This window comes from Sitophilus oryzae, unplaced genomic scaffold, assembly GCF_002938485.1.
Source record: "Sitophilus oryzae breed Bouriz unplaced genomic scaffold, Soryzae_2.0 scaffold_576_pilon_pilon, whole genome shotgun sequence".
NCBI lineage: Eukaryota > Metazoa > Arthropoda > Insecta > Coleoptera > Curculionidae > Sitophilus > Sitophilus oryzae.
In genome coordinates this window covers 746,815-773,214 of record NW_022147169.1, presented here as the reverse complement: position 1 = coordinate 773,214, position 26,400 = coordinate 746,815, and the positions used below count along the sequence as shown (strand labels likewise).

The window sequence follows — 26,400 nt, the reverse complement described above, 5'->3', positions numbered from 1 at the left end:
TGCCACTAAAATTCGGGAAGTTACGTAAAACTCGAAAAGCCTTTTTCCCCTTTTTCCTGCTTTGACTTGACAGTAATGACAGCTATTTTCTAGGTTGGATTAGTAAAAATGTATTCTTCTTTTGCATAAAAGCTTGGCTCTTTGTCTATACAGATACTATCTGTAGCCTGGCCTATGACCCCTGTCGGGTCTCTCTTAATTATAAGATATGATCCATCGTGGATCCATCCACCTATACATATAATATAAAAATGATAAAAACTATAAAATAGAATTACTCAACATACTCATAAAATAATTACTATCTTACAGAATGTAATAAAATACTTGCTTCATACAAATCGTAGGAACACCATAGGAAAGCGCAGAATAAGTTGGATCTAAAATAAAGTTCCGGGAAAAATACCGATATTTTCGGTATCTCACAATGATGGCAATCAAAAAACAATATAGCAATAAAACCAGTAAAACTTTTATCATGAGTTCTTGTTTGATATATAATTTAGAATTATACGAGCGCCTTCAGTATTCGAAAATACATTTGTTTGCACAATAATCTTTAATACGTCAAGTAAAGATAATAAAATCACTAATTACGATTATGTTTTATTACTCTTCATTCCTTATTTTGATTTTCGATGTGTTAAAATTATTAATTTTACGCTACGATTAACAATTATGAATTTTATCATCTGAAAATATAAAATTCTAACAGGCAAAGGCTTGATTTATTTGTTTCAATGGCGCAGAGATAAAGTGACGATGCAAGGCAGTACTTGAGATTGTAAATATGTTTGATTATTTGCGCTTTTTATTATGCTAAATCTGAGAAGTGGTAATAGAACTCGATGAAGTTTCATATCTGCGATATAGCATTTTGTTTCGTTGTGTTGTGATTTGTGATAGTTTCGTTAAAAGTTCAGTTTTTTCATACAAATATGAAATTCGCTGAACATTTATCAGCGCATATAACACCAGAATGGCGCAAACAATACATCAATTACGAGGTAAGAAATTCATTCGTGACTGAAAAATCGTTCATAGAAATACCTAGAATTAAATTATTTCTATTGCAAAAACTTTGGAACAGAAATTATTATAAAAATCAAGTAGGGTTAGGAAAAAGTTTGACAACATGACAACAAGATCATATGATTTTAGAGATGGGCACCAAAAAGGCTTTCATAAATGCCTGCATATATTTTTTAAAAGTATATATTTTGCTTCAGAATAAACTAATTTCGAACCTATTAATTTTGTTTTTAGGCAATTTTTATCCAGTAGTAAATATAAATCACTATAATTCATCAGAGTTAATAAAATCTATGAAAGTTTCTTTTATTTGCGAATAGTATTTATAAAAATATTATACACCTAGTGAAAATTGGGTAAATTGTAAGCGTTTCATAATATAAATTATATTTTATTGACTATACTGTGTATTTTATAGAACACAATTGATTATGGTTATAATATAATCACAAAACTGATTGAAACCCTTATTATTTAATAGTTTTTGACCAATAGGCAACTTAATATACACATAATCCTAGCTCTATACAGAAATATACAGGGTGATCTTTTTCTACATTGGAGTTTTTTAGTGTTCTTCAATAAAATGTGTTATTATACAGGGTGATTCAAAAGACATAAAGAAAAAATTACAAAAATTTTAACATCATTTAACTAAAACTATGCATTTCCATACCCATGTTTAGAACTTTTTTTATATTTTTTGATGAGGAATCAATGAGTACTTAATAAAAAATTTTCGGAAGTTAATGATATTAAAATTTCTTAAAGGTTGCTATTAGACGTGGATCAAAGCAAATTAATAAATTGCGTTTATCTCATCAAGGAGGTCGAAATCGACAAAATATCAAGAGACAACTTTTAATTGGCATTAAACTGCTTACACTAATTCGCTAGCAAGAGAAAAAAATCAGTGGCGTACATACTTTTTTAGAAAAATATTGCAGTGATAACCTATATGCACGTCCCTGATGAATATGTCGACACTTTTTTAATTTTATAATATGTCGCATTTGTAGTAACTCTTACCCTCAAAATTTCATTCGAAACGCTAAAAGTCCTTGGAAGAATATTATAATAAATCGAAAAAATATTAAGACTTTGCCACCCTGTAGCTATAAAACAAAGCAGAATCGAACTCACGTTAATATGAAAAATAAATTTTATTTTTACGTGAAGAATCCCTGTATTTTTAGTTTCATTTCAACTTATAGATGAGATTTTTCGATTAATTGTAAAAGACATTATCTATTTAGACAAATTACAAATTGTAATTATTTGGAAGAAGTTCTGCATCACACTTATCCTCATGACAGAAAATATTTAGATCTGTCTCGCTATGAGACGGGGCCTCCATTATAGCCACTGAGGCCTGTAATACTAATACTTTATTGAGGACAATATATTTAATATATATATATATATATATATATATATATATATATATATATATATATATATATATATATATATATATATATATATATATATATATATATATATATATATATATATATATATATATATATATATATATATATATATATATATATATATATATATATATATATATATATATGAAATAATTAGTCTTTATTTACTTTTTTAGGAAATGAAGGCAATGTTGTACATGACCGTGGAACAGGCCCCATCCTCCGAAACTGTCGACGCCGAAGACGTTCGCAAGCATTTCGCCAATTTCGACGAACAGTTTTTCCTCTATTGCGACAAAGAATTGAAGAAAATCAACACTTTCTATGCAGAAAAACTGGCAGAGGCTACTAGAAAATTCGCCACGCTGAAAAGCGAACTGAAAGATTCGCTGGACAACTTAAAGATGGGTTCGTGTTTTGTTATGCTTCTAAATTATAGAATCTATACTCATACATTTTTGAAAACCTATGCCTTTTTTTGTCTATTAAGCTCTAGAATATAATATATGTTGCTGAACTACATTTCATTCACGGTGTTTCGGTCCACGGGCGAGAGATGGCGTTCTACAGTACTTTTGATTTACCAATGAAAGATGTCGCTTGATTCTAAAATCAGTTGGATTAGTTTGAGACTCTCAATTTGTATGTGCTATACTACAAACTACAATTGACTAATTATACCTACATTCAAACTCTTGATGTATAAAATACTAAACATTCTGTATGTATGTACAGGGTGTCCCACTAAGAATAGCTCTCGGCTGTATCTCGGAAAGTATTAGTCGTAGGGCTTGCGGAAAAAAATATTTGTCACTAAAGAGACCATGAGAAATTGCTGGAAATTATTTTTAAATTTGTAGAACTGCCGCTAGAGGGCGTAACTGCTATGGAAAATAAGAAAATGGAATGTTTACGAAGTTTTGCCTAGATAAGGTGTACTATAATAACTTCACAATCTTCAGTAAATTCTGGATATTTTTTGTCAGAACCATTTTCGCCTATCTGCTAAAATAAAGTGGTGGGGGAAGGTTATATCTGTTTTTGTTTAAATATTAATAACTCCGGACTGGATCAACGGAATCCAACAAACGGGGGCTCGTTTAAAAGAGCGTTTCTGACTATATATTACACAGTATAAACAATAATAATAAGCTTTTGAATGTGGACGCTAGGGGGCGCTGTCTTACAATTTAACAAACATTGCGCGTTTTTTTCAAAAAAATTAAATGTGATAATAAAAACTTAATAAGTCAGCGAAAACCGCATCTTGATATCTTATTTCAAACCGAAGATATTAGCAAAATTATAATAAATACGAAAAAATAAGCCCTTAATTACTTAATTTTTATAACACGGTTACAGTAGCCCTCTTGATTATGACCATTCTAATAAAAAATAAGATAAAAACGATCGGTTTAATCTAAAATCGACAATATACCACAATACCATAATACCAGATGTATTAATATCTAATAATTAAGATATCAATGACAGTGAATAAGAAACGACGCGACGCCGTCGCCTCAGTGAAGTCATGATAGGTTTTGGAAAAAAGTTGCTTTTGACGTAATAGCATGATACAAAGAATACAAGGTATGATATTGCGCAGGTTAGTCACTAGGTCACAGGTGATAAACGGTACCATTGGTCGGCAAGCTCTGCGCGCCAATTTCAAATTGTCAAATAGATTGTGTCATCTGTGAAATTTGATTGTGACAAAATGTGAAAATAATTTTTCAAATGTCAAGCTCGATGTCAAAACATAACTTTTGGGGTTATGTCCTAATTCTTCCCTATTTTAGGTCTTTAGTGGCAATTGAACAATATGGATATTTTTTTGTATGGCGTATGACGTCACAGGTGGTATGCGCAAACTTAATGAAATTGGAGCCGCTATCGATCATACCTTGTTTTCTTTGTACCATGACGTAATAGTATAAACGTCAAAGTGTTATTAGATTAACTTAGCAGCGTTTTTGTCTTTTGAAGAAAGGCATTTTTAGAAAAGCAATCAAAAGATAAAAAATACATTTCTTAGACTGATGGGCTAGTATATGACCAATCAATGCCTGGAATACTGTTTTTTTTTGTTTTCCTACAAATTTTTAACTGATATGAGAGAGGAAAATAATTACTTACCAATCATTTTTTCTTTTCTACAAAACGGCAAGGTTAACTTTCCAATACGATGTTTGGATTCGAGAGATATGGTGATATGGATATATTCCAGACGCCATCATCTAGAATATAAATTTCATTATAAAAATTATAGCATATCATTTATTTTTTTAACAAAATCGGCATCATTTCGGTATACCTTATAATGACACTTGCTGATGAGCGAATACAAGAACAAGACCAAGACTCCCTTAGGCTTAGTCTTTCACAGACAGTTTTCAATATATTATATTGAATCAGGCATTTCATTCTTTAACATTTTATACAATTATCGGAAAAATTCTACTTGTAATGAGTTAAAACAATAATTCTGAATAAAAAATAATCTCTTATATCATATAAACGTGGAAAAAATGCAAGACCGAGGCCGCATTTTTTGTTCCTGTTAGGAACATAAATATAAGCACTTTTATGTTTTATGTTCCTGCTACGAACTTTAATATCTACGAGTATATCCGACGAAACAATTTTATTCTAGGTATAAAACGAGACAAGAAAAAAATCCCGGTCAGGAAACTCCAAGATCTGAAATTGGCTTTCAGCGAATTTTATCTCAGCCTGATCCTGTTGCAGAATTATCAAACGTTAAACAACACGGGGTTTCGCAAGATACTTAAAAAACACGATAAGGTAACGTTAGCAAATGTAAATAGTCAGTCACCTTTAATTATTAAGCTCCTTAATTATGTTGATTATTGTCGGCTATAATTCTAATAAGTAAACTCTACATATTTTTAAATGATTTAAAGTTTTATTTGCCGATTCGTATTATCTATTTAATTAATCTGATTATAAATCCCAGAATATACGTATAGGCGTTGATATTAAATCTCTTTGAATCAATATTTTACATTTAAGTTTGCAAAGTATTTTATTTACCACACAAGGAATTTTTCAATTTTTTAATCTCCGCTTAAAAAGATCATATATTAGATTAGATTAGATTCTTAGAGGTGGCTTTCGGCCTGATCCACTGCGACCTTCTCAGATCTATTGTGGTCCTCTTCTGATCCTTAGATTACATTCTCCAGTCCTATCATTTTCACAAAGTTTAGCAACTTGGAGACTGAACCCTCCATGTAGCTCCTTGGCAATGGCCTATCATTGCCTATTACCGGGAACCGCACATTTGCCAGGCTGTCACACCGACATAAAATGTGTTCTGACGTTTCTTCTTCAGATTGGCAGAACCTACACATAGTTTCGTCTGTCAATCCCATCAGCTTTAGATGCCTATTTAGCTTACAATGCCCTGTTAGTAGACCTACTACAGCTTTGACTGTCTTTCTGTCCTTGCTTATCAAGTCTACCGTGAATTTTGGCGAACGTTCTACAATGAACCTTTTCGCCTGTCTGCCCTGGTGAGTTTATCCACCATTCTAGAGATTTGTTGGCCACCCATCGCTCCGTGGCCATTCTCATGACCGCCTTTGCAACGCCGCAGAAGGGTTCTGGGCCTATGAATGGCATTGATGAGCCTTGCTTGGCCCTTTCATCTGCCTTTTCGTTACACTTGTGACCCTCGTTCCCTGGCACCCAGGCCAACGTAACAGTGCTACGTTCGCCCAAAGTATTCAGAGCACGCACACAGTCCCCCACTAGTCTAGAATTGACCTCCGTGGAGCTGAGTGCCTTTAGCGCCGCTTGGCTGTCTGTGAAGATCGCCACAGAACGATTTGTTCTTTGTTGCCTTATTATTTCTTCTACACAATAGTGGATTGCCGTTATTTCTGCCTGGAAAATTGTGACATCCTTGGATAGGCTTACGTGGAAGGATCTCCCTTGTTTCGGCCCTACTATTCCAGCTCCTACGCCTTCTGACGTTTTTGAGCCGTCTGTATACCAGGTTGCCTCAGCTTGAATGGGTACACCTTTACTCCAGTCTTCCCTTCCTGGTATGGTTATATTAAATTTGTTGTTGAAGCTATACCTAGTAGCTGTTGCATCAATTGGTAATCCCAATACTTTGTCTGCTTTTAGCTCTTCGATTAGCTTCTGGTTTGCAGCACTATGCGTTTGGCTTATGTGCTGCTGACCGTGAATTAACCTGTGCATGACAGATCTGGCTTCGCCTTGTATGAAAATATGTAGTGGTGGTAAGTTCAACAAGACTTCCATCGCATTTGTAGGAGTGGTTTTTATGGCCCCAGTTACACACAGACACGCAAGCCTTTGTGTGGAACTTAACAGCCTTACCGCACCCACTTGCGATGTCTTTGTCCACCACGCCACCGACCCGTAGGTTATCATGGGTCTTACTACCCTTGTGTATAGCCATAGAGTCATTTTAGGGTTAAGTCCCCAGTTTTTTCCACACATCCTTCTGCACCTACCTAAAGAGATGGCAGCCCTCTGTGTTGCTTTCGCTATGTGAGTATTCCATGTAAGCCTTTGATCAAAAAATATCCCAAGATACTTTGTTTCTTTGGCAAATGAAATCTCCGTTTCTCCTAGCACTGGTGGTTTTAGGCCTTTTGGTGCTATCTTTTTTGTAAAATTGACAATTTGTGTTTTCTGAGCATTCACTGTCAGTCTCTCTTGTTTGCACCAGGGGGGTGACAGTGAAATAGGAAAATTGGAAACAGTCATTAGTGTCATTCTTGTCATTCTCCTCACGACAAGTATGGCCGCCTAGACAAGGACAGCATTGTTTTTGTCTAACTATTGTCTAACTTCACAGTTTAGAATTGACAGATTTCAGTTTCAGAGACAACTTCAGATTTGTTCTAGAACAAATTCGAAAATATTCGACGCCATTTTAATTCATTCCGTTTAGTTTCGTTTTGGAAGTTCAATTTAATATTTCGGCTGAAATTTATAAATATAAAGGTAATAAAGTATATAAAATATATATTACATGAAGAATCGTGGAGAAAAATGACGTTTCTGCAGTAGTAGGTATGTCCCATGTATATGAAAAATAGGTAGTAAATAAACACTGTTTTACATTTTTTTAGATGCAAGAAAATGGTGTTATAATCTCTTTGATCGGCGATTTTTTTGAAAATGGAAACAATTTACAGCAAGGTAAGATCATTTTTAACTATTGCCAACTTTAGTTATCTCCAGTATGTGCGATTTATTGTCAATAATGTAATAAATCGGACTGATAATCTGATTATATTATCCGACTAAAAGTCTCTTTTTGCTTCTTTTTGATTCATAAGCCAGGTCTCTTTGGGAATAATGGACGCTTTTTTAAACAGTATATTTATATTTTATACCTATTGATATTTTTACATTGTTAATTTTAGTATAAAAATTTGTTTTCTGTTTTCAGGTTTTTGTATAAGGCTCCCGTTTTCATGTTCCTGTGTCCGTTTTCTGTTCTTGAAGTCTGCGAATACGTGTTTATTTTACAAATTACTGTAAGTCATGCTTATACCTTAACTAATTTACGTTAAAAGTACATATAATTAACTAATTGGTATTGAAACAATACAATCCTCTATATTTTTATATTTATTTAGTCACGTTATTCCATATTTCAAATAAATATATGTGAATAAATTATTTTTTGGTTTTATTTATGAAAAGAAAAAATACAAAATACATTTGAACTGAAAGAGGGCCCGCCATTGAATAACCGGAAACGGAAATGAAAATTAAGCCATCATGTGCCTTATCATGTCAACCTGTCAATTGGAAAATTAGTTCTCCAGACGACAACGAAGGCTTTCGGTGGCGTATCGTGTTTCCACGATTTAACACAGAGTTGACACTTCTTTCTAGTTAATTATTTTATGGTTTGCACCACTTGTCAACTTTGTTTAGGGCTGTCTGCTGAATGCTGTTTAGGGCTGTCTGCCAAAACAAAGTTGACAAGTGGTAAATCAAGATCAATATTACTTTGGGTTTATATTTTTGAAACACATATCTAATTTTAGTTATTGCCAATTTGTAAGATAATCTAGGCTTGTAATTCAGCGATTTTTAATTTATTTTAAGGTAATGCAAATAAAAGAAATATTGATTATAAATGTTAAAAATATCGGCATAATTTAAAATTAGTACTGAATAATGATCACTGATAATAGAAAATTACTTTTACATTTTAAATGGAATGCCCAGTATATACTTCAGATATCCAATAGGAAATTCATGGCTCTTCAAAATGCTATTAAGGCTACCTCTCAAATAAAGATTTTCCTAAATATTTTTATTTTTATGATTTAGTGTTAGGTTAGGTTAGGTTATTAATTCAAACTTGAAACAGTTGAATTGAAAGAAATTCTCACAAATTTACCGAAAATAGAATCTTATCTTACAGTAGATTACATATTTATATAAGAACAATCTTCGGATTGTTACGGGGTTTCTAACAGGACACTGTCTCCTCAACGAACACCTCAGTAGATTGAAGCTATGGAAAAAATGGGGAAACACCAGAACACTTTATCACTAAGTGCGCTGAGACGACAACCATTCGTGCCATAAACTTTGGTACTGCTGATGTCAAACATGGAGAGCTCTCTCTGGAGCCGTCTCAGATACTGGCTTTTGTCAAAGCCCTGAGACTATATAATGAGTTATAACCTGTTATAACTCAAGAAAGGTTAACACACAATAGATCTGTAAGATCGCGGTGATTAACCTCCCTCCTAAACATTCTACATTCTACAGCAGAGAGATATGATTCTAATATTTGGGGAATGCGTGCAATAGAATGTTTGAATGCTCATGATTTATCTAGTTTGGACATTTTTTATGGGAATATATTAAAGACAGTGTTTACAAAACTCGACCTCTACTGTCGACAACATGAGAGAAAGCAGGATTGTGGCTACGTTTCGAAGAATAATTTCACAAATGTCTCTTAATGAGAAAGATCTTTTGACATTGAACATTTTTTTTGCATTTTATTTAATTTAGCTATTTTTTTCACATAATTATACGTTTACGTATCTATATAGTTCTAGTTTTGCAATAATTAAAATTTGTTTTAAATGTCTACGATTTTATTACTGTTGTAATATTTTACTCTATATCCTTAATAACGAGACATATCACACCTACCAAGATTTCATCAAATAATAAAGATCTACTGACACTAAATCATAAAAATGACAATATCTAGGAAAACCTTTGCCTAATAAATACGCAACCTTAATAGTATTTTGAAGAGATTTATTGAATTTCCAGTGAAAGATTTGGAATTTCCACTGGAATTTCCATTTCCATTGAATATCCAAATAATATACTGGGTTTTCCATTTAAAATAAAAGAATCACTTGCTTTTAAGAGACCAATATTCAATATTAATTTTGTCTCACCCTGTATAACGTTTCGGATAAAGGTTTAATTTGATTTAAAGTACAATGGTTATTTTAAATACTTATTAGGCTACTAGCGTGTACCAGCGACTTCGTTCGCGTCGAATTAATCATGTGTAATGGTGATGATAAAGCAAAGCAAGAATTTCCATTATCATACAAACTGGATAAAATTTTCTCACATTTATGTCAGCATGAGAAAAAACAATATGGCGATATTATTATATAACTTGGTAATATTTGAGGGGTAGTTTCATCTCGTTGGAATTTGACTTTTGAAAAATCCGTTTGCCAAAAATAAGCTTTTTACGTCAAGCAGTTTAAGCAGAATCGTGGTTAAGAAATTACCCAACTTTTTGGAACACTCTGTATGATTTTTAAAAAATTTCAAAATATGTAAAAAAACCAAATAAATTATGCTTGTCCAAGCGTTTTCCCGAAAGACTAACCGTTTTTTAAATAACAAATATTGTAATATTTGAGGGGCGTTTTCACCCTCTTGGAATTTGAGATTCGAGAAACCCTTATCAAACCTCTACACCCCACAGTCAATCCGTTTACCAAAAATCAGCTTTAAACGTCAAGCAGTTTAAGCAGAATCGTGATTACTCAATGGTCATATTTTATGAAACACCCTGTATAAATTTATAAAAAATCTTAAAATATGTAAAACAACAAAATAAAATATACCTGTTTAAGAGTTTTTCCGAAAAACTCACCTGTTTTTAAATAAAAAAATATTTTAATATTTGAGGGATAGTTTCACCCCCTTAGAATTCGAGTTTCGAAAAATCCCTTCTTATCGAACTACACCCTAAAGTCAATCTGTTTTCCAAAAATCAGCTTTTTACGTCAAGCGCTTTAAGCAGGATCGTGATTAATCAATGACCAGATTTTTCGAAACGCCCTGTATACATTTTTAAAAAATCTTAAAATATGTAAAAAAACAAAATAAAATATACGTTTTAAGCGTTTTTTCGGAAACTTTTTTTTTAACGTTTTAAACCGTTTTTTAAATAAAAAATATTGTAATATTTGAGGGGTGGTTTCACCCTCTTGGAACTGGAATTTCGAAAAATCCCTTCTTATCGAACTTCTACACCCTAGAGTCAACCTGTATGCCAAAATTGAGCTTCTTACGTTGAGTGGTTTGAGCAGGATCGTGATTAATCAGTATGTCAGTCACTTAAGAATTTTATATATTAGTAATTAGTATAGATACCAGGTAAATTCCAATTTAGGTAGTTTTTATTAAAATTTAAAATTTGTTCTTCATTTAAAAAAAAATGTTAAATATTTCTTAATATTAAAAAAATTTTACATTTTAGTCATATTATGCGTCTCTAATGAACCCCACCTTTATTTTTTTTTCCTAGAATGCGAAAATTAATATACAGGGTGGCGCACCTCATTCGCCTCGGTTGATTATACGAAAACGGAAAGATGTAGAAACAAAATATTTTATGGGTATAGTGAGAAGGCAATGTGCATAATTTAAAATTATTTTGAAATGTACAGGGTGTGTCAGAACTAAGATCTATACCAAAGTTATGTTTTTTCTTATGGAACACCCGGTATTTTATTTCATTTTGGGATTCTTGTGCATACAATAAGGCATTACAAGGGTTTAAAATGTTTAAAAGCTTTGGTTTTTGGGATATTTAAAGATATTTAAATATGCATGCTATAATAAAAAAGTTTGTCAACACCTCGTACATTACTTTTTAGAATTAATTCTTGTGCTGACTTTCAAGCCAGAGAAATAAACTTTACTAATAAACTTGATTGCTTCCTTAAATGTATACAGGGGTATCAAAAATTGTTGGTCTATTTTAAATATTTATTTTACATAAAAACTTCGTTATTTCAAATGCAACACTGTATTTTTTTTAAATAAGTCGAAGCAAATTTAAATGCTCTTTCAAACTATATTAGGGTTTCCTATACCTATTTGGCTCAGATTTTGAATAAAAAGCGATTTTTCAATAAAATTGTAATCAAGTTGGCAGGTGTCGCCATGGCAATTTTCTAGTGACACTTAGTAGCTATTTTGAAAATCGACATTAGTTTGTGGACTTTATTTAAATTTATAACAGGTTATTTTTATTTAATTTACCTACAATAAATTTAATAAACAAGTATTTATTATTTTGTCAAGGAAAATGAAGCGGTATATGCTGACGGAAGGAATGGATATGTTACTAGTGATTTTATTTTGTGAGGACAATTGCTTGTTAGCTGTTAGAAGGGTTTGTTTATGCTCAAAGATATCCAAATAGGAATTTTTTTGACAAGCGTTCCTTTGAAAAACAACTTTTCCTATTTCGCAGAGCTGGTGGTATATGAATATTAGGCAGAAATCTGTCATCGTATCACCTATATATGAATATTAGGCAGAAAAGTCATCGTAATATAAATCAAAAAGAACTACTTCTTTATTTTTCTTGATAAAATAATAAATACTTATTTATTAAACTATTGTAGGTAAATTAAATAAAAGTAAACTGTTATAAATTTAAATAAAGTCCATAAACTAATGACGATTTTGAAAATAGCTACTAACTGTCCCTAGCAAATTGCCATTTTATTGAAAAATTGCTTTTTATTCAAAATCTGAGCTAGATAGGTATAGGAAACCCTAATATAGTTTAAAAGAGCATTTAAATCTGCTTCGATTTATTTTAAAAAATACAGGGTGTTGTATTTGAAATAACGAAGTTTTTATTGTAAAATAAATATTTAAAATAGACCAGCAATTTTTGATACCCCTGTATACATTTAAGGAAGCAATACATTTTTTTAGTAAAGATTATTTCCCTGGCTTCAAAATCAGCACTAGAATTCACTCTGAAAGTAATGTACAGGGTGTTGACATACTTTTTTATTATAGCATGCATATTTAAATATCTCAAAAACCAAAGCTTTTAAACATATTAAACCCTTATAATAAATGCCTTATTTTATGTCCAAGAATCCAAAAATGAAATAAAATACCGGGTGTTCCATAAGAAAAAATATAACTTTGGTATGGATCTTAGTTCTGACACACCCTGTACATTTGAAAATCATTTTAAATTATGCACATTGCCTCTCTACATATACCCATAAAAAATTATGTTTCTACATCTTTCCGTTTTCGTATAATCAACCGAGGCGAATGAGGTGCGCTACCCTGTATAGGGTGTTCCACATACATATACCGGGTGCGTTCTCAAAAGTGGCTCACCCCTATAACTTTTTTTATTTTTTCAGATAAAAACGAGATGTGGTATGTCAGTATATGACATAAATTAAGATTGATTGATGCATTCAATTGAAGGGTCCAGGGGAATAATATGATAAGCGCCATTTTATTAATTTTACAGTAGAGCACCGGACGGCTGGCGATTATCAGGTTCTTTCCGTGTATTCTATATTTTTACTAGGCATATATCATAGGATTTAACAACTTATTGCCCTGCAGAGTTTATACAATTTGTAGGGACCAGTTAGACCTACTATAATATTGTAAAATCGCTTATCAAGTTTTTCCCCTGGACCCTTCAATTGTTTTCGGTGACTTCCTGTTTCACCGGAAATGATGACAACTTTTGTTTTTTAAATAGCACCCTCGGTTTTTTTACTCTATTCGATAGAAAACGATACTCTGAATAGAACATTCTGGATTTTAACGTGTAAGACAGAGAATAATATAAATGACCGGTTGACAGACAGAGAGACAAAATCAAAAGCAGCATACAGTGTTGCCGGTTTTTGGTTTGTAGGAATATTTGTGTAAAAAAACTATTTTAAAAACTTTCACGTATACTACTGAAATGAAGATAATATATCTAAGCTAAATATAATCTATTACATCTGTAGTAAAATGAGCAACTAATTGTGAAAAATAAGGTTCCAACCCTAGACGCAACATTTTCCATAAACGCCTACTTGTGCGGTTTGAACTTTTGATGCAAAATCCGGCAATACCGCATAGAATAAATGTATCAACCCAACTTTTATCTCTTTTTAATACATTTGATTTCCCACTAAGCTGCCTACATCACTGTCTTACGCGTTAAAATCCAGATCACGCTTCTAAAATGACCAAATCGGTATATGTATCCAAAATGTAAGATATGTCTAATACAGCTCGCGTCATAAAAAAAATGTAGCAACAACATAATAGAATATGAAGTTCTAAACTTTTAAACCATCTTTTCTTGATTTCTTGAAAATTCTTTTCTCTCTTAAGAAACCTTTTGTTATACAAACAAAACCTTTGCCAAAAGAAAAGTTAAATTTTCATTATTCATCTAAAAACGGCTAGAAATAGGAATTCACAGAAACTTTGGGTGTTACTAAAAACATGTCAATAGTAGTTCGAAATGCATCTTTTACTCAGAGCTAAATTTAATAGAGATAAAGAGTATAAAAATACTTTTCAGCAAAGAAATAAACCTAGTAAACATTTTCTTTTTTCAACGCTATTTCATTATTATTTGGATTCAGCGATTAACTTGTTGTGACTAATAACATTATACTGAACATTTTTTAGCTGCTTAATACAGATTTGGGTGCAAAATGGAGAGAGGAACACGTGGAAACTTCTCATTTCAACACCAACAAAGATATAGACAACTTAATAACAGAAACAGAGAGTTTGGTAACCAACGAGTTAGAAGGCGGAGACAGACAAAAAGTTGGTAAAAAATCCTTGTATAGTTTTTGATAACAAAAATTATTATTTCAGGCTATGAAAAGATTGAGGGTACCACCATTAGGTGAGCAACAATCTCCATGGACTACATTCAAAGTCGGGTTATTTTCTGGCAGTTTTGTAGTTCTTTTAATAGCAGTAGTACTTTCAGGTTAGTTATATAAAGGAGAAAAAAAAAGAATAAAAATTTAAAAGATTTGTAATATAAAAGAAAAAAAAAATGTATTTGCCAATTAATGGGCCTATTTATATTATGCCCTAGCACAAACAACTTCTGAGCACGTTTATATTGATTTCTATTGAAATTTTATTTATTGCTGTATTGTTTTATTTTAGTACTAACGTGTACCCGCGACTTCGTTCGCGTCGAATTAATCATTTGTAATGGTGATGATAAAGCAAAGTAAGAATTTCCATTAACATACAAACTGTCATTTATGTCAGCATGAGAAAAAAACAATATGGCGATATTATTATATAACTTGGTAATATTTGAGGGGTAGTTTCATCTCGTTGGAATTTGACTTTCGAAAAATCCGTTTGCCAAAAATAAGCTTTTTACGTCAAGCAGTTTAAGCAGAATCGTGTTTTTTAATTACCCAACTTTTTGAAACACCTTGTATAATTTTTAAAAAAAAATCAAAATATGTAAAAAACAAAATAAATTATGCGTGTCCAAGCGTTTTCCCGAAAGACTAACCGTTTTTTAAATAACAAATATTGTAATCTTAGAGGAGCGTTTTCACCCTCTTGGAATTTAAGATTAGAGAAACCCCTCCTTATCGAACCTCTACACCTCACAGTCAATCCGTTTGCCAAAAATCAGCTTTAAACGTCAAGCATTTTAAGCAGAATCGTGATTACTCAATGGTCATTTTTTATGAAACACCCTGTATAAATTTTTAAAAAATCTTAAAATATTTAAAATAACAAAATAACATATACGTGTTTTAAGAGCTTTTCCGAAAAACTCACCGGTTTTTAAATAAAAAATATTATAATATTTGAGGGGTGGTTTCACCCCCTTAGAATTCGTGTTTCGAAAAATCCCTTCTTATCGAATCTATACACCCTAAAGTAAATCCGTTTGCCAAAAATCAGCTTTTTACGTCAAGCGCTTTAAGCAGGATCGTGATTAATCAATGCCCAGATTTTTCGAAACACCCTGTATACATTTTTAAAAAATCTTAAAATATGTAAAAAACAAAATAAAATATACGTGTTTAAGCGTTTTTCGGAAACTTGACCGTTTTTTAAATAAAAAATATTGTAATATTTGAGGGGTGGTTCACCCCCTTGGAACTGGAATTTCGAAAAATCCCTTCTTATCGAACCTCTACACCCTAGAATCAACCTGTATGCCAAAATTGAGCTTCTTACGTTGAGTGGTTTGAGCAGGATCGTGATTAATCAGTGAGTCAGTCAAGGATTTTATATATTAGTATAGATAAAAAGTAATACACAAAAGTAAACTTTTCGAAAAATACCAATATACCAAAAAAAAAATTCCCGAAAAAACCTTGTAGACGTCTTTCTCGGGTTGAAATATACCACTCCGAAAAATATGTGCACTTACTTACTCTCTCTGGATAATGATACATACCACAAGTCATCTGTCAAAACTGTGAAATAGAAAACCTTATACAAATGGGCGAGTAAGAGAGATAAATGAGATGATTAAAGTCTTTATTAGCTTTATAGGAGTATTACTTAGTTCACTAGAGTAATATTGTAATTGTTACAACAAAACTCTGTACTATTTTAAAAAGTAATTATCATATTTTTCAGCAATATTCCAGGAGTACAGAGGCGAAAATCTCATAATCGCCTTTCGCATGTACCGTGGACCGCTGCTGGTAATCGAATTTTTGTTCCTGATCGGTGTCAACATCTACGGTTGGCGGTCGTCGGGTGTGAACCACGTCCTCATTTTCGAACTAGACCCAAGGAACCACCTCTCCGAGCAACACCTAATGGAACTAGCAGCTATTTTTGGGGTAGTTTGGGCGCTTAGTCTGCTAACATTCCTATACAGTACAGCTCTCGGTATTCCGGCGTATGTAAATCCGTTCTGCTTGGTCGTCATCATGCTGGTCTTCCTTATGAATCCATTGAAAGTGTTCAGGCATGAAGCTAGGTTCTGGTTTATGAGATTATGTGTAAGTATAAATAAATATAATAAAGTTTTGTAAAATATAACGTACCTACAGAGCTGAAAGCTCACAGAAAACTTAAGTTTTTTTTATTTAAATCATTTTAATGACTTCAGTCATTTGATTGAAAATTTGTGACTTCAATCTTTATTCATGTTTATGCATGAGTTACCTACCATAGTTTTTTCATAAAGGTATCATATTTCTAAGTAGCAAATCAAACTATTTTGAGACTTTAAACATACAAGAATATTATTTAAGATTCTTCAGAAAAATATATTATGTCCTGTAAACTTTAAAGAAAGCAAGATTTTTTCACTTTCTTAGGGAAGAATGTTTGCTGCTCCATTTTTCCATGTCGGTTTTGCTGATTTCTGGCTAGCTGATCAGTTAAATAGTTTGGTGGTAGGATTGCTAGATCTACAATTTTTGTGCTGCTTTTACTTCTCCAATGGAAATTGGATGGAAGCCGGTGGTAAGTTTCGTTAAATATTGTATGAATCCAATCCTATTCAAATTTTATATGAGTTAAAAATTAGATAAAAAAACTAGTTAAGTCCCTTTAACAGAAACTCTCTTTTTTCATCATTTTATCTGATTATTTCTGATCTTATTCGCCGATTTATCTGATCTTATTCGCCATCAAAAATAAAGTCACCAACTCTCCAGGAACAACATTCTAGATAGTCTCAGTTATGACCCAACTAGCAAAACCTGTGCGTAAAACCACAGTGTAAAACTATGCTCGCTACCGTAGTTGAAGTAGACGGTGTGCTATTACTCATCTAAAAAGTTTAATTAGCTAGAATAATAATTAATAATACACGTTAGACTTTCTAATGATATCAAAAGACTTACCTTATAATTTTTAAAAATTCTCACAAATTACACTTACTAATACTTTTCAAATAATATTATAATACACATTTCGTGTGTTCGCTATTTAAGCTCGTGTATAAGTCGGTCTTGTATAAGTCTGTATTTTTTCAGGATTCTCTGATGGTGGCAGCACCGTCGGAGAAGGCACCAATGCTATAGTTGTATATTAACTAAATTTTGTATGTATATGTATGCAATGGTAGCTGGTGTTTACTGCTGAAACATTTAGGCCAGTCGGCAAGTGCATCGATGGCGGGAGCAAATCCGGACAAGCTGGAATAAGTTTTATTTTGTTTAGTTTTGTGTCGAGAAGCACGTATTAAATTTGCATTCCCCGTAAAGCCCGGATTTGGCCGCCATCTTGGAAAAATTGGCTAAAATTCGGTTTATTTTTCATTATTTGTCAATAACTCGATTTCTATCAACTTTAGTGCAAAATATGTAGAGACCAAAATTAAAGAAGAGGAAAAACTCTTTTCGAATTTTACGAAAACCAAATTAAAGTTTGATTTGGTACATTATACGTGTTCAATATATCCGGGGTTAACTGTACTTGTTTCCACACCACCTTGAGCGGCACCCCCGAGACATAAAGCCTAAAAGCTTGTTTGCTACTGGTTGGCAGTAGCCTGCTGTCGCGGTCATAATGGAAGAACGCAATTTGCATTATGACCGCAATAACGGACTAAATTTTTATTGTTGCGCGACTGGTGGAAAATCAAGTTTAACCGCCTTATCTCTCATGGAGCTGCTTTGAGGTAAAGTACCCGGCGCGCGGCGCGTTTTTTTTTTGAATGGTCTCCCCATTTCCAATAGGCCTAATCCACATGTCGTCAACTTAGGTTTCTTTTGAGGTGGAAGGTTCATTAGAGTTCCTTCGTTTTTTTTATGTTACTGGCTGTTCAATATAATCTTCCTGAATGTCTTCCACATCTGTATCATATTCCGGATCTGGTTCATAAGATGCAGAATATTCTTTTCGTTGATCTTTATCGAGAGGAAAGTTGTCCTCGGACTCATCTTCGTCTAATTTTGCCACCTCCAAACGATTCGAACATGATTTGCCCTGACAAAGTGCACATATTACCGAGCAACGCAAACCTGCTTTGCGGCAACTACAAGATGTATTACAACCTTTGGGCACATTTACATGAAATCAGATTTAATAATTCTTGGGGAGCTGTATCTTGGGAAGTAGCAATGGGCATCAATCCGTTCTTTGAATTTTTCCATCCCCAATCCAGAGGTGATTTTTCATTCCCATACCATAGCTGTAACTGACTGTACGTACGGAAGGAATGCAAGCGAGCTGCGTATTTGGTCGGTGGTTAATTATGCTAGGTTTGGTAAGCTTTTGGTAACAGATTTTACGAAACACTGGTATCTATACTTATCTAATGAGTCGCATTTTTTGGATCCATATAGGTGAGGAAGAAATCGTTCTCCAGCTTTTTCTATATCTTCTGGGGATGCGTTTGCAACAAGTTCTTTCTGCAACCAACAACAGACGACTACTATTTAATTGTGTCTCCAGCAGTCGAGCAGCGATCGTACGTGACATTGAGTTAAAGATTCCGCTTAACAACAGGAGTAAGGTTCTCGGAAAGACAAAAACTGCCTAGAATAGAGGAAATAATTGCTTATAATGTATTTAGCGTGTTTAAACCGAGATAACTTGGAAACGGGTCGTCGCACGGAAAAAGTACATAGAATGTTTTTTATAGAGTTTTCCTCGTCTTTAATTTTGGTCTGTACATTTTTTGCACTAAAGTTGATAGAAATCGAGTTAGTGACAAATAATGAAAAATAAACCGAATTTTAGCCACTTTTTCCAAGATGGCGACCAAATCCGGGCTTTTGGGGTGATGCAAATTTAACACGTGGTTCCTTACACTAAACTAAACAAAATAAAATTGCTCCCGCCATAAGCTATTTTTTAATACTTGGCGACTGGCCTAATTTCTAAATTTTTAAACTTATTTTATTTTATATAGATACGTCGTCTTGTGCCGAAACGAACTTCATTATCAGACCTCTAGTTAACTGCATACCCGCTTGGATACGTTTCGCCCAGTGCCTTAGACGGTACTACGATTCCAGAGAAGCATTTCCACATTTGGTGAACGCTGGCAAATATTCAACCACGTTTTTTGTGGTGATTTTTGGAACAATGAAAGGATATTATAAGTGTAAGATTTGTTTCAAGATATTTCTAAGTAAAGTCTAATTTTATGTTTGAGCTAAAGCATTACAATACACGATGTCATATGCCGAATGGAGGAGAGATTACGACTTCTACTATATTTGTGTTTAATTTTTCAGCTGATTACACTTCAGTATTGGATAATCCATATTATATAATGTGGATTCTAGCTCAATTTGTAAGTTCAACTTACGCTTATATTTGGGACATTAAAATGGATTGGGGTCTGATGGACAAGAATGCGGGAGAAAATAAGTTTTTAAGAGAAGAAATAGTATATTCTTCTACGGTAAGTGTAACCTGAGTTAACCTTAATAACAAGTTTGATCTTTATTACAGAAGATTTTTTCTTATAAATTTTGCATCAAAGATAAGATCTAATACATTGAATGTTTTTCCAGTTTTTCTACTACTTTGCCATAATCGAAGACTTCGTTCTACGTTTCACGTGGACATTGACCATCTATTTGACTGAATTTAAGTACGTCAGTTCCGATATGATGACATCTATTACAGCTCCATTAGAAGTTTTTAGAAGGTTTGTGTTTATTATATTATATTTAAATAAAAATTAAAAGCTGCTCATTGCTAAACCTATCAGGTAAAAACAGATGTACTGATTTGTTTTCAATGACTAGAGAATACAAGGACTAATAACAACCGAGACCAAATTGTTACTATACCTCCAAAGAGTGCCGTGGCACATATTTTACCTTAGCTGCTTGAAGAGATATTTATATTTTTTTATAAATGTTTTGACTACGCCTATGGTGTATGCGGTGGTATACTAGTTAATTACGAAAAAACGTATTAAAATGTCAAGAAAAGGTAAAAAACTAGTATCGATGTCTAGCACATTTCAAGTACATATATAATATCAGAAAAATAATTATCGAATTCAATAAGAAAACGCTAAAAAGATGGAATGGACTGTTTATTTACCTATGAAACGTAACTCCTGGCTCTTTCTTATCGCTGCGGCTTTTACACTTGAAAGCTGAACAACTAATCACCATTGTAATAAAGTTTATACAAAGTTCACTATACACAAACTATGAAAAATCGCTAAAATTGTCGCTGATAACTCATTCTTTACATCCAAAAAAATGGCGTCTAACATCACAAATTCTGTTGCAGCCCGTATATTGGCGTTACATGTCTTTGTATTCTTTAGCCATCGTTTGTTTTTATACATACTCTGTTCCACGAGAGAATTACGAGCTAGTTTAACAGTTATCTGTCATTTGCACTCAAAAGTAAATTATTTTTTTCTGTCAATTTTTTAATGTTGTCTGTAGAAATTGTTCTTTCTCTTACTAGTCAAACTCTAGCTGGCTATGTTATTTATATTAATCCAAAAAAAAACAGAAATACAGAAATAATGATGAATTAAAACTTAATGTCTTGTATGCATCACGGGCGTTATACAGGGTGTCAATATGGTCAGCCAATATTCCGTGGGCATAGAACTACTACGTAATTTTGGAATCAAAATAAGTTCATTGGACACAATTTACCTCTATAAGGAAGTGCTTCGTTTAGGGCATCAATAAAAAATAACCCCTATCGTTAATTCATTTAAAATTTATGAAGCTTACTTTCAAATATCATTTGTGATACTAAAGCCCCATACTCACACTTCGCTCCTTCGTCCCTTCGCTTCCTTCCTTCGTCCATTCGATGCTTGGAAATTATGCAACAATCAATTATGCAACAACACACCGCAAAATATTTTTAATATAGCAGCTACATGTTTAATACGAAATATCTAGTAACCTCTAAAATTTTTAAAAAATCCGAAAGACGCATAATTTTTATTTTATAAAAATGCAATTCTTTGTCGTGTCAAAAATAAAAATTGAATTTTAATAATATATTTTTTTTGAATTTTTAATCCGAATATTTCAGTATCATGTACAAGGTATATCAGTATGAATGTACAAGGCGAGTCAACAATAGAGTAAAGTTTATTATGTAATTTATATCGAAACCATGAAATATGACATACTAATTAAACGTTACTGATGTCAATCCCCATTTCTTCAGATATTTTTGTAAAGGCATCATGCACACTATTTCTATTTTTTATTTTTTTGTCGCTACGATTACATAAATATGGACATGCATTTTTCACAAATATGAAGACAATATTGTGTTTTTCTTCCATTTTTTAGACTATTGTGTGTGAATTATTTTTATATCGACTGGCGATTGCTAGATGTACAGGATGTCCCATTTGTGTGTGTTTTATGGGGTTTCTGGTTTATGAGTAGAGATATAAAGATGCTGTTTTCACATCATTGTTCTACTTATTATGAAACTAAATATGCTATACACACATTTATCCTAGCCTTCTTAGTTCAAAGTTATTTTTTATTTCTTTTTTTTACTTTTTATTTTTTAATTAGTAGAAATTTTTGCATTTTTCGATAACCTTTGTATCTCGATTATCTTATAACTTATCGAAAAGGTGAAAAGGGTCAGTGATGCACGGTGGGTAAGTACCCAATTTGTAGATAAATAAAATCTGGGTATATATATATATACCTGTAGATTTAGATGAACATCCTAATTTTAATAAAAGGAGTTTCCGACGACCGCATAGTAAATACCTGGTATAATACCGGGAATAGAAATATACCAATATATAATATCTACAATATATATATATATATATATATATATATATATATATATATATATATATATATATATATATATATATATATATATATATATATATATATATATATATATATATATATATATATATATATATATATATATATATATATATATATATATATATATATATATAATATTGTAGATATACTCGTATTCCTGATATTACTGGTATTATACCGGGTATTTACTATGCGGTCGTTGGAAATACCTTTTATAAAATTAGACTGTTCATCTAAATGTACAGGTATTTACCGGATACCCTGATTTTGTTTTGTTCTACCCATTGAGTACTTACCCACGGCCGTGTCTCGTTTTTCAGGTAGAATGGCAGTGACGAAAGTGGTTCTTCATTGGGAAATTTTCAATTCAACTTATGTTCTTTGTTTTAAACAGGACACTCTATATATTATTTTTTATTTTATTTGCCTTGTTATGAGCTTTGGAAAATTATAATATACTCTATATTTATTTATTTAGGTACTGCTAAACTGCTAAACGGCTCTTATAAAATAAGAGCCGTTTATTTAACTTAATTTTACCAGATAATTTTGCTTGCATCGTGATATTTTGATAAACTACACGGAAACTGAACTCGTGCTGCTTTTAAATAACATGCCAATAACCAACATTTTACGTCGAATAAATTAGTTGATTGTTTTGATAAAGTTAAATAATGCATTTTTACCCCGTTTATGAAAATAAGTATTTTAGGAAGCTCGTAACAAGGAAAATAAAATAATATACAAAATATCGTATTTAAAAAACATATAAGTTTCAGTCAATTTAAAAAAAGACAGATTCCAACGAAGAAATAGTTACGTCACTGCATTCTTCATGAAAAACTGTACGGGAGACCGTTTTCACTTTTTCGATAAGTTATGATACAAAGGGGATCGAAAAATGCAATAATTTCAGATTCGCCCTGTATTTTAGGAAGTAAGAGAGCTAGGACATATCTGTATGTAACATCTTTAGTTTCATAAAAAAGCAACAGCGTAATGTGAAAACCGCATCTTTGTATCTCGACTCATAAACGAGAAGCCCTGCAAAACACACGAAAATGGGACACCCTGTACAGACGTACTACCAAATCAAGAAATCAACTACGAATGAAATCCAAGATCGATTTATATATTTTATATATTTTAATATTTTTTTGTGTTCGTGATAATTCCTTTGTTACTTCGTCCAAAAACCGACAGTACGGGGAAGGAGCGTTTCGAGGAAGTCAACAGACGAAGGAGCGTTTTGACGAAGGAACGAAGGAACACACAGTCGCATAAAATCGACATTTCCCATAGTAAATATAAGATTTTTGGACGAAGGGACGCGACGAAGGAAGGAAGTGAAGTAGCGAAGTGTGAGTATGGGGCTTAACATAAAATTCCATATGACAACTAGATTATTAGCTCATACAAGATTTAATGGAAAAATATTTCTTGCTGTTATAGGTTTATAATAAAATTATATAAGTATTTCTTGCCAAACTGCTAATATAGAAATTAATTCCACACTGTGTTCGTCATAATGGGGATCAACCTGGTCTCACTACCGGTTTCGGGGCCCTACCCCATCATCAGGTGAGCTTGGGTCGATTCCACAAAACTAGATTTAATGTGACAAGATATGTCATTAAGTCTTCGGAAAAGCTTCAGAATTTTTTTTTCCTCAAAAATTATACATGGTGGCGTTTTTTTACAAGAGGCAAAAAAAGGTAGAAAATACTAGAAGGACAATTTTACGAAAAAAAAAGTCGGTCGTCGATGGAGTTGGAAAATTTCTACTAAAATTTATGTGGGGGTGGAGGTAGTTTTTACCTTTCCCGTACTATTTCTTGATTTTTGTGAAAGTGAAATCTTTAAGCACTTAGCAAAAGATATGCACCCCAAATCTCATTCAAATCGGATTAACGGTTCTTAAGATACCTGAAAAAAGGTGTTTATTTTTAAGTTTGATGCCCTCTAACAGACAAAAGAAGCACTTTTGTATAGAGGTAAATTAAATCTTGATTCCTAAAATACGTAGTAATTTTTATCTATTGGGACACCCTATAGATGATAACAACGTTAACAAAAATATTCTGACGGGCGCTTTGGTATACCGACCGGGTGCGTCTCAAAAGTGGCTCACCCCTATAACTTTTTTATTTTTTCAGATAAAAAAAACAAGATTTGATACCTACTTGGTACCTTCTTGTACTTACCTCTTACTTAGTACCTACTTGGTACTACTTGGTACCTTAGTATATGACATAAATTGGGATTGATTGACGTATTCAAATATTTTCGGTCACTTCCTATTTCACCGGAAATGACAACTTTTGATTTTTGAATATCACCCTCGATATTTTATACTTTATTCGATTGAAAATGATACCCTGAATCGAATGATATATCATATATATGTCTTTTTTTTGACATATTTAACTTTTGACATATTCGCTCTCAAAAACAAATTGTATTTTAAATTTCAATCTAGAGTGCCACGGCTGTGTTAAAAACACTAATTTTTAATCAAGGAGCCTTGAAAAAAATAAATTTGATCGTTTAATGTTTTAGTGCCTTGTCCTAGCCGGTTAAAAGATTCCCAAATCGTATTTTTAATCATATCCCAATTTTTTCAAATGGAACGACGGTGACTAATGAGCATATTTCGAAAAAGACTAAAAAAATAAAAAAGTATTTTTTACGAATAATTTGATACCACACAGTTGGTATTTCGAGTCAAATTATCGGTATGAACCGCATGTTACAGTTTCAAATAAACCACATGCGAAAGTGTCAAAAGTTGGCATATGATATGTCATTCTATTCAGAGTGTCATTTTCTATCCAATAAAGTGAAAAAATACCAACGGTGCCATTTAAAAATCAAAAGTTGTAGTCATTTCCGGTGAAACCGGAAGTGACCGAAAACAATTATTGAATATGTCAATCAATCCCAATTTATGGCAAATACTAACATACCAAATCTCGTTGTTTTATCTGAAAAAAATAAAAAAGTTATAGGGGTGAGCCACTTTTGAGACGCACCCGGTAGTCTTGTCGTCTTCTGGGCATTACTGTCTTATTGATGTCCTTGGTGCATAATATCTACCTACCTATTTTTTCTATCATTCGTAGATTTGTGTGGAACTTCTTCCGATTAGAGAACGAACACTTGAACAATTGCGGTAAATTCAGAGCCGTCAGGGACATTTCAGTAGCTCCTATCGACTCCTCCGATCAGATTCAGATACTCAGAATGATGGATGACGAAGATGGCGTGGTACACAGAGGAAAGAAAGGCAAAGTGATCAAGAAGAAAGAAGATAGAATGCCTCTGTTACCCGATGCCACCATCGTCAATTTTAAAAGTATACCTTTTTCGGGTATTCAAGGTTGAACTTGTGTTTGTACAAGGTATTTTTATTCCTTAAACGTGTTTACACTGTTTTTTATATTATACGTATATATGTAGGATGATAAAAATGTCAAAGATTAGGATTTAATCTTTGGAAATGTACCTTTCTCGAATTTAAATATTCCAGTTTTATTTTTTTTATTTAACCTTAAACGTTTATTTATTTTATTAAGGAATGTATACGTACAAATTTACTTTATACATATTTACTTTATTATTACTTTTACATTAACAAATCTGTTTTTACATTTTCGGTTAGTGTTGTAACATAAAATTACACATAATTTACAAAACATCAAAGCTTTTTATTTTATACTCTGGAGGAACGTTTTATTAATCATGTTAGCATCACCAGTACTTCACTAAAGGCAGGTTTTCGCCTATTAGTCTCACTGAAGCACAGACTGATTCAATGTTAGTGAATAATGAACGTGAGAACACATTTTCAATGAAACTGACTAGTA

At 32.4% G+C, this 26,400-nt stretch overlaps 2 protein-coding genes across 3 annotated transcripts in view; one reads left to right on the top strand and one right to left on the bottom strand.

Annotated features, from left to right (window-relative positions):
- Positions 1–26,400, bottom strand: part of LOC115887473 (arf-GAP with Rho-GAP domain, ANK repeat and PH domain-containing protein 1) — a 275,480-nt gene that overhangs the window by 109,834 nt on the left and 139,246 nt on the right. For both annotated transcript variants that reach the window (XR_004051086.1, XR_004051087.1), the window contains exon 20: positions 4,605–4,705. The gene's annotated coding sequence lies outside the window, so the exon portion shown is untranslated. The remainder of the gene's footprint in view (positions 1–4,604; positions 4,706–26,400) is intronic.
- LOC115887475 (xenotropic and polytropic retrovirus receptor 1) lies at positions 300–26,400 on the top strand. The gene is made up of 11 exons (XM_030906921.1): positions 300–1,007; positions 2,642–2,873; positions 5,122–5,273; positions 14,454–14,597; positions 14,649–14,766; positions 16,404–16,774; positions 17,096–17,243; positions 19,642–19,836; positions 19,970–20,139; positions 20,252–20,388; positions 25,657–26,400. The coding sequence occupies exons 1-11, from the start codon at positions 939–941 to the stop codon at positions 25,916–25,918; spliced, it is 1,998 nt and encodes a 665-aa protein (XP_030762781.1). The 5' UTR covers positions 300–938; the 3' UTR covers positions 25,919–26,400.

Bases quoted from the DNA above. Each gene is read 5' to 3' on its own strand.
- LOC115887475 (XM_030906921.1), top strand. From the start codon at position 939: ATGAAATTCGCTGAACATTTATCAGCGCATATAACACCAGAATGGCGC. The intron at 2,874-5,121 runs GTTCGTGTTTTG...ATTTTATTCTAG, and splicing joins GCTGGACAACTTAAAGATGG to GTATAAAACGAGACAAGAAA. The intron at 14,767-16,403 runs GTTAGTTATATA...CATATTTTTCAG, and splicing joins AATAGCAGTAGTACTTTCAG to CAATATTCCAGGAGTACAGA.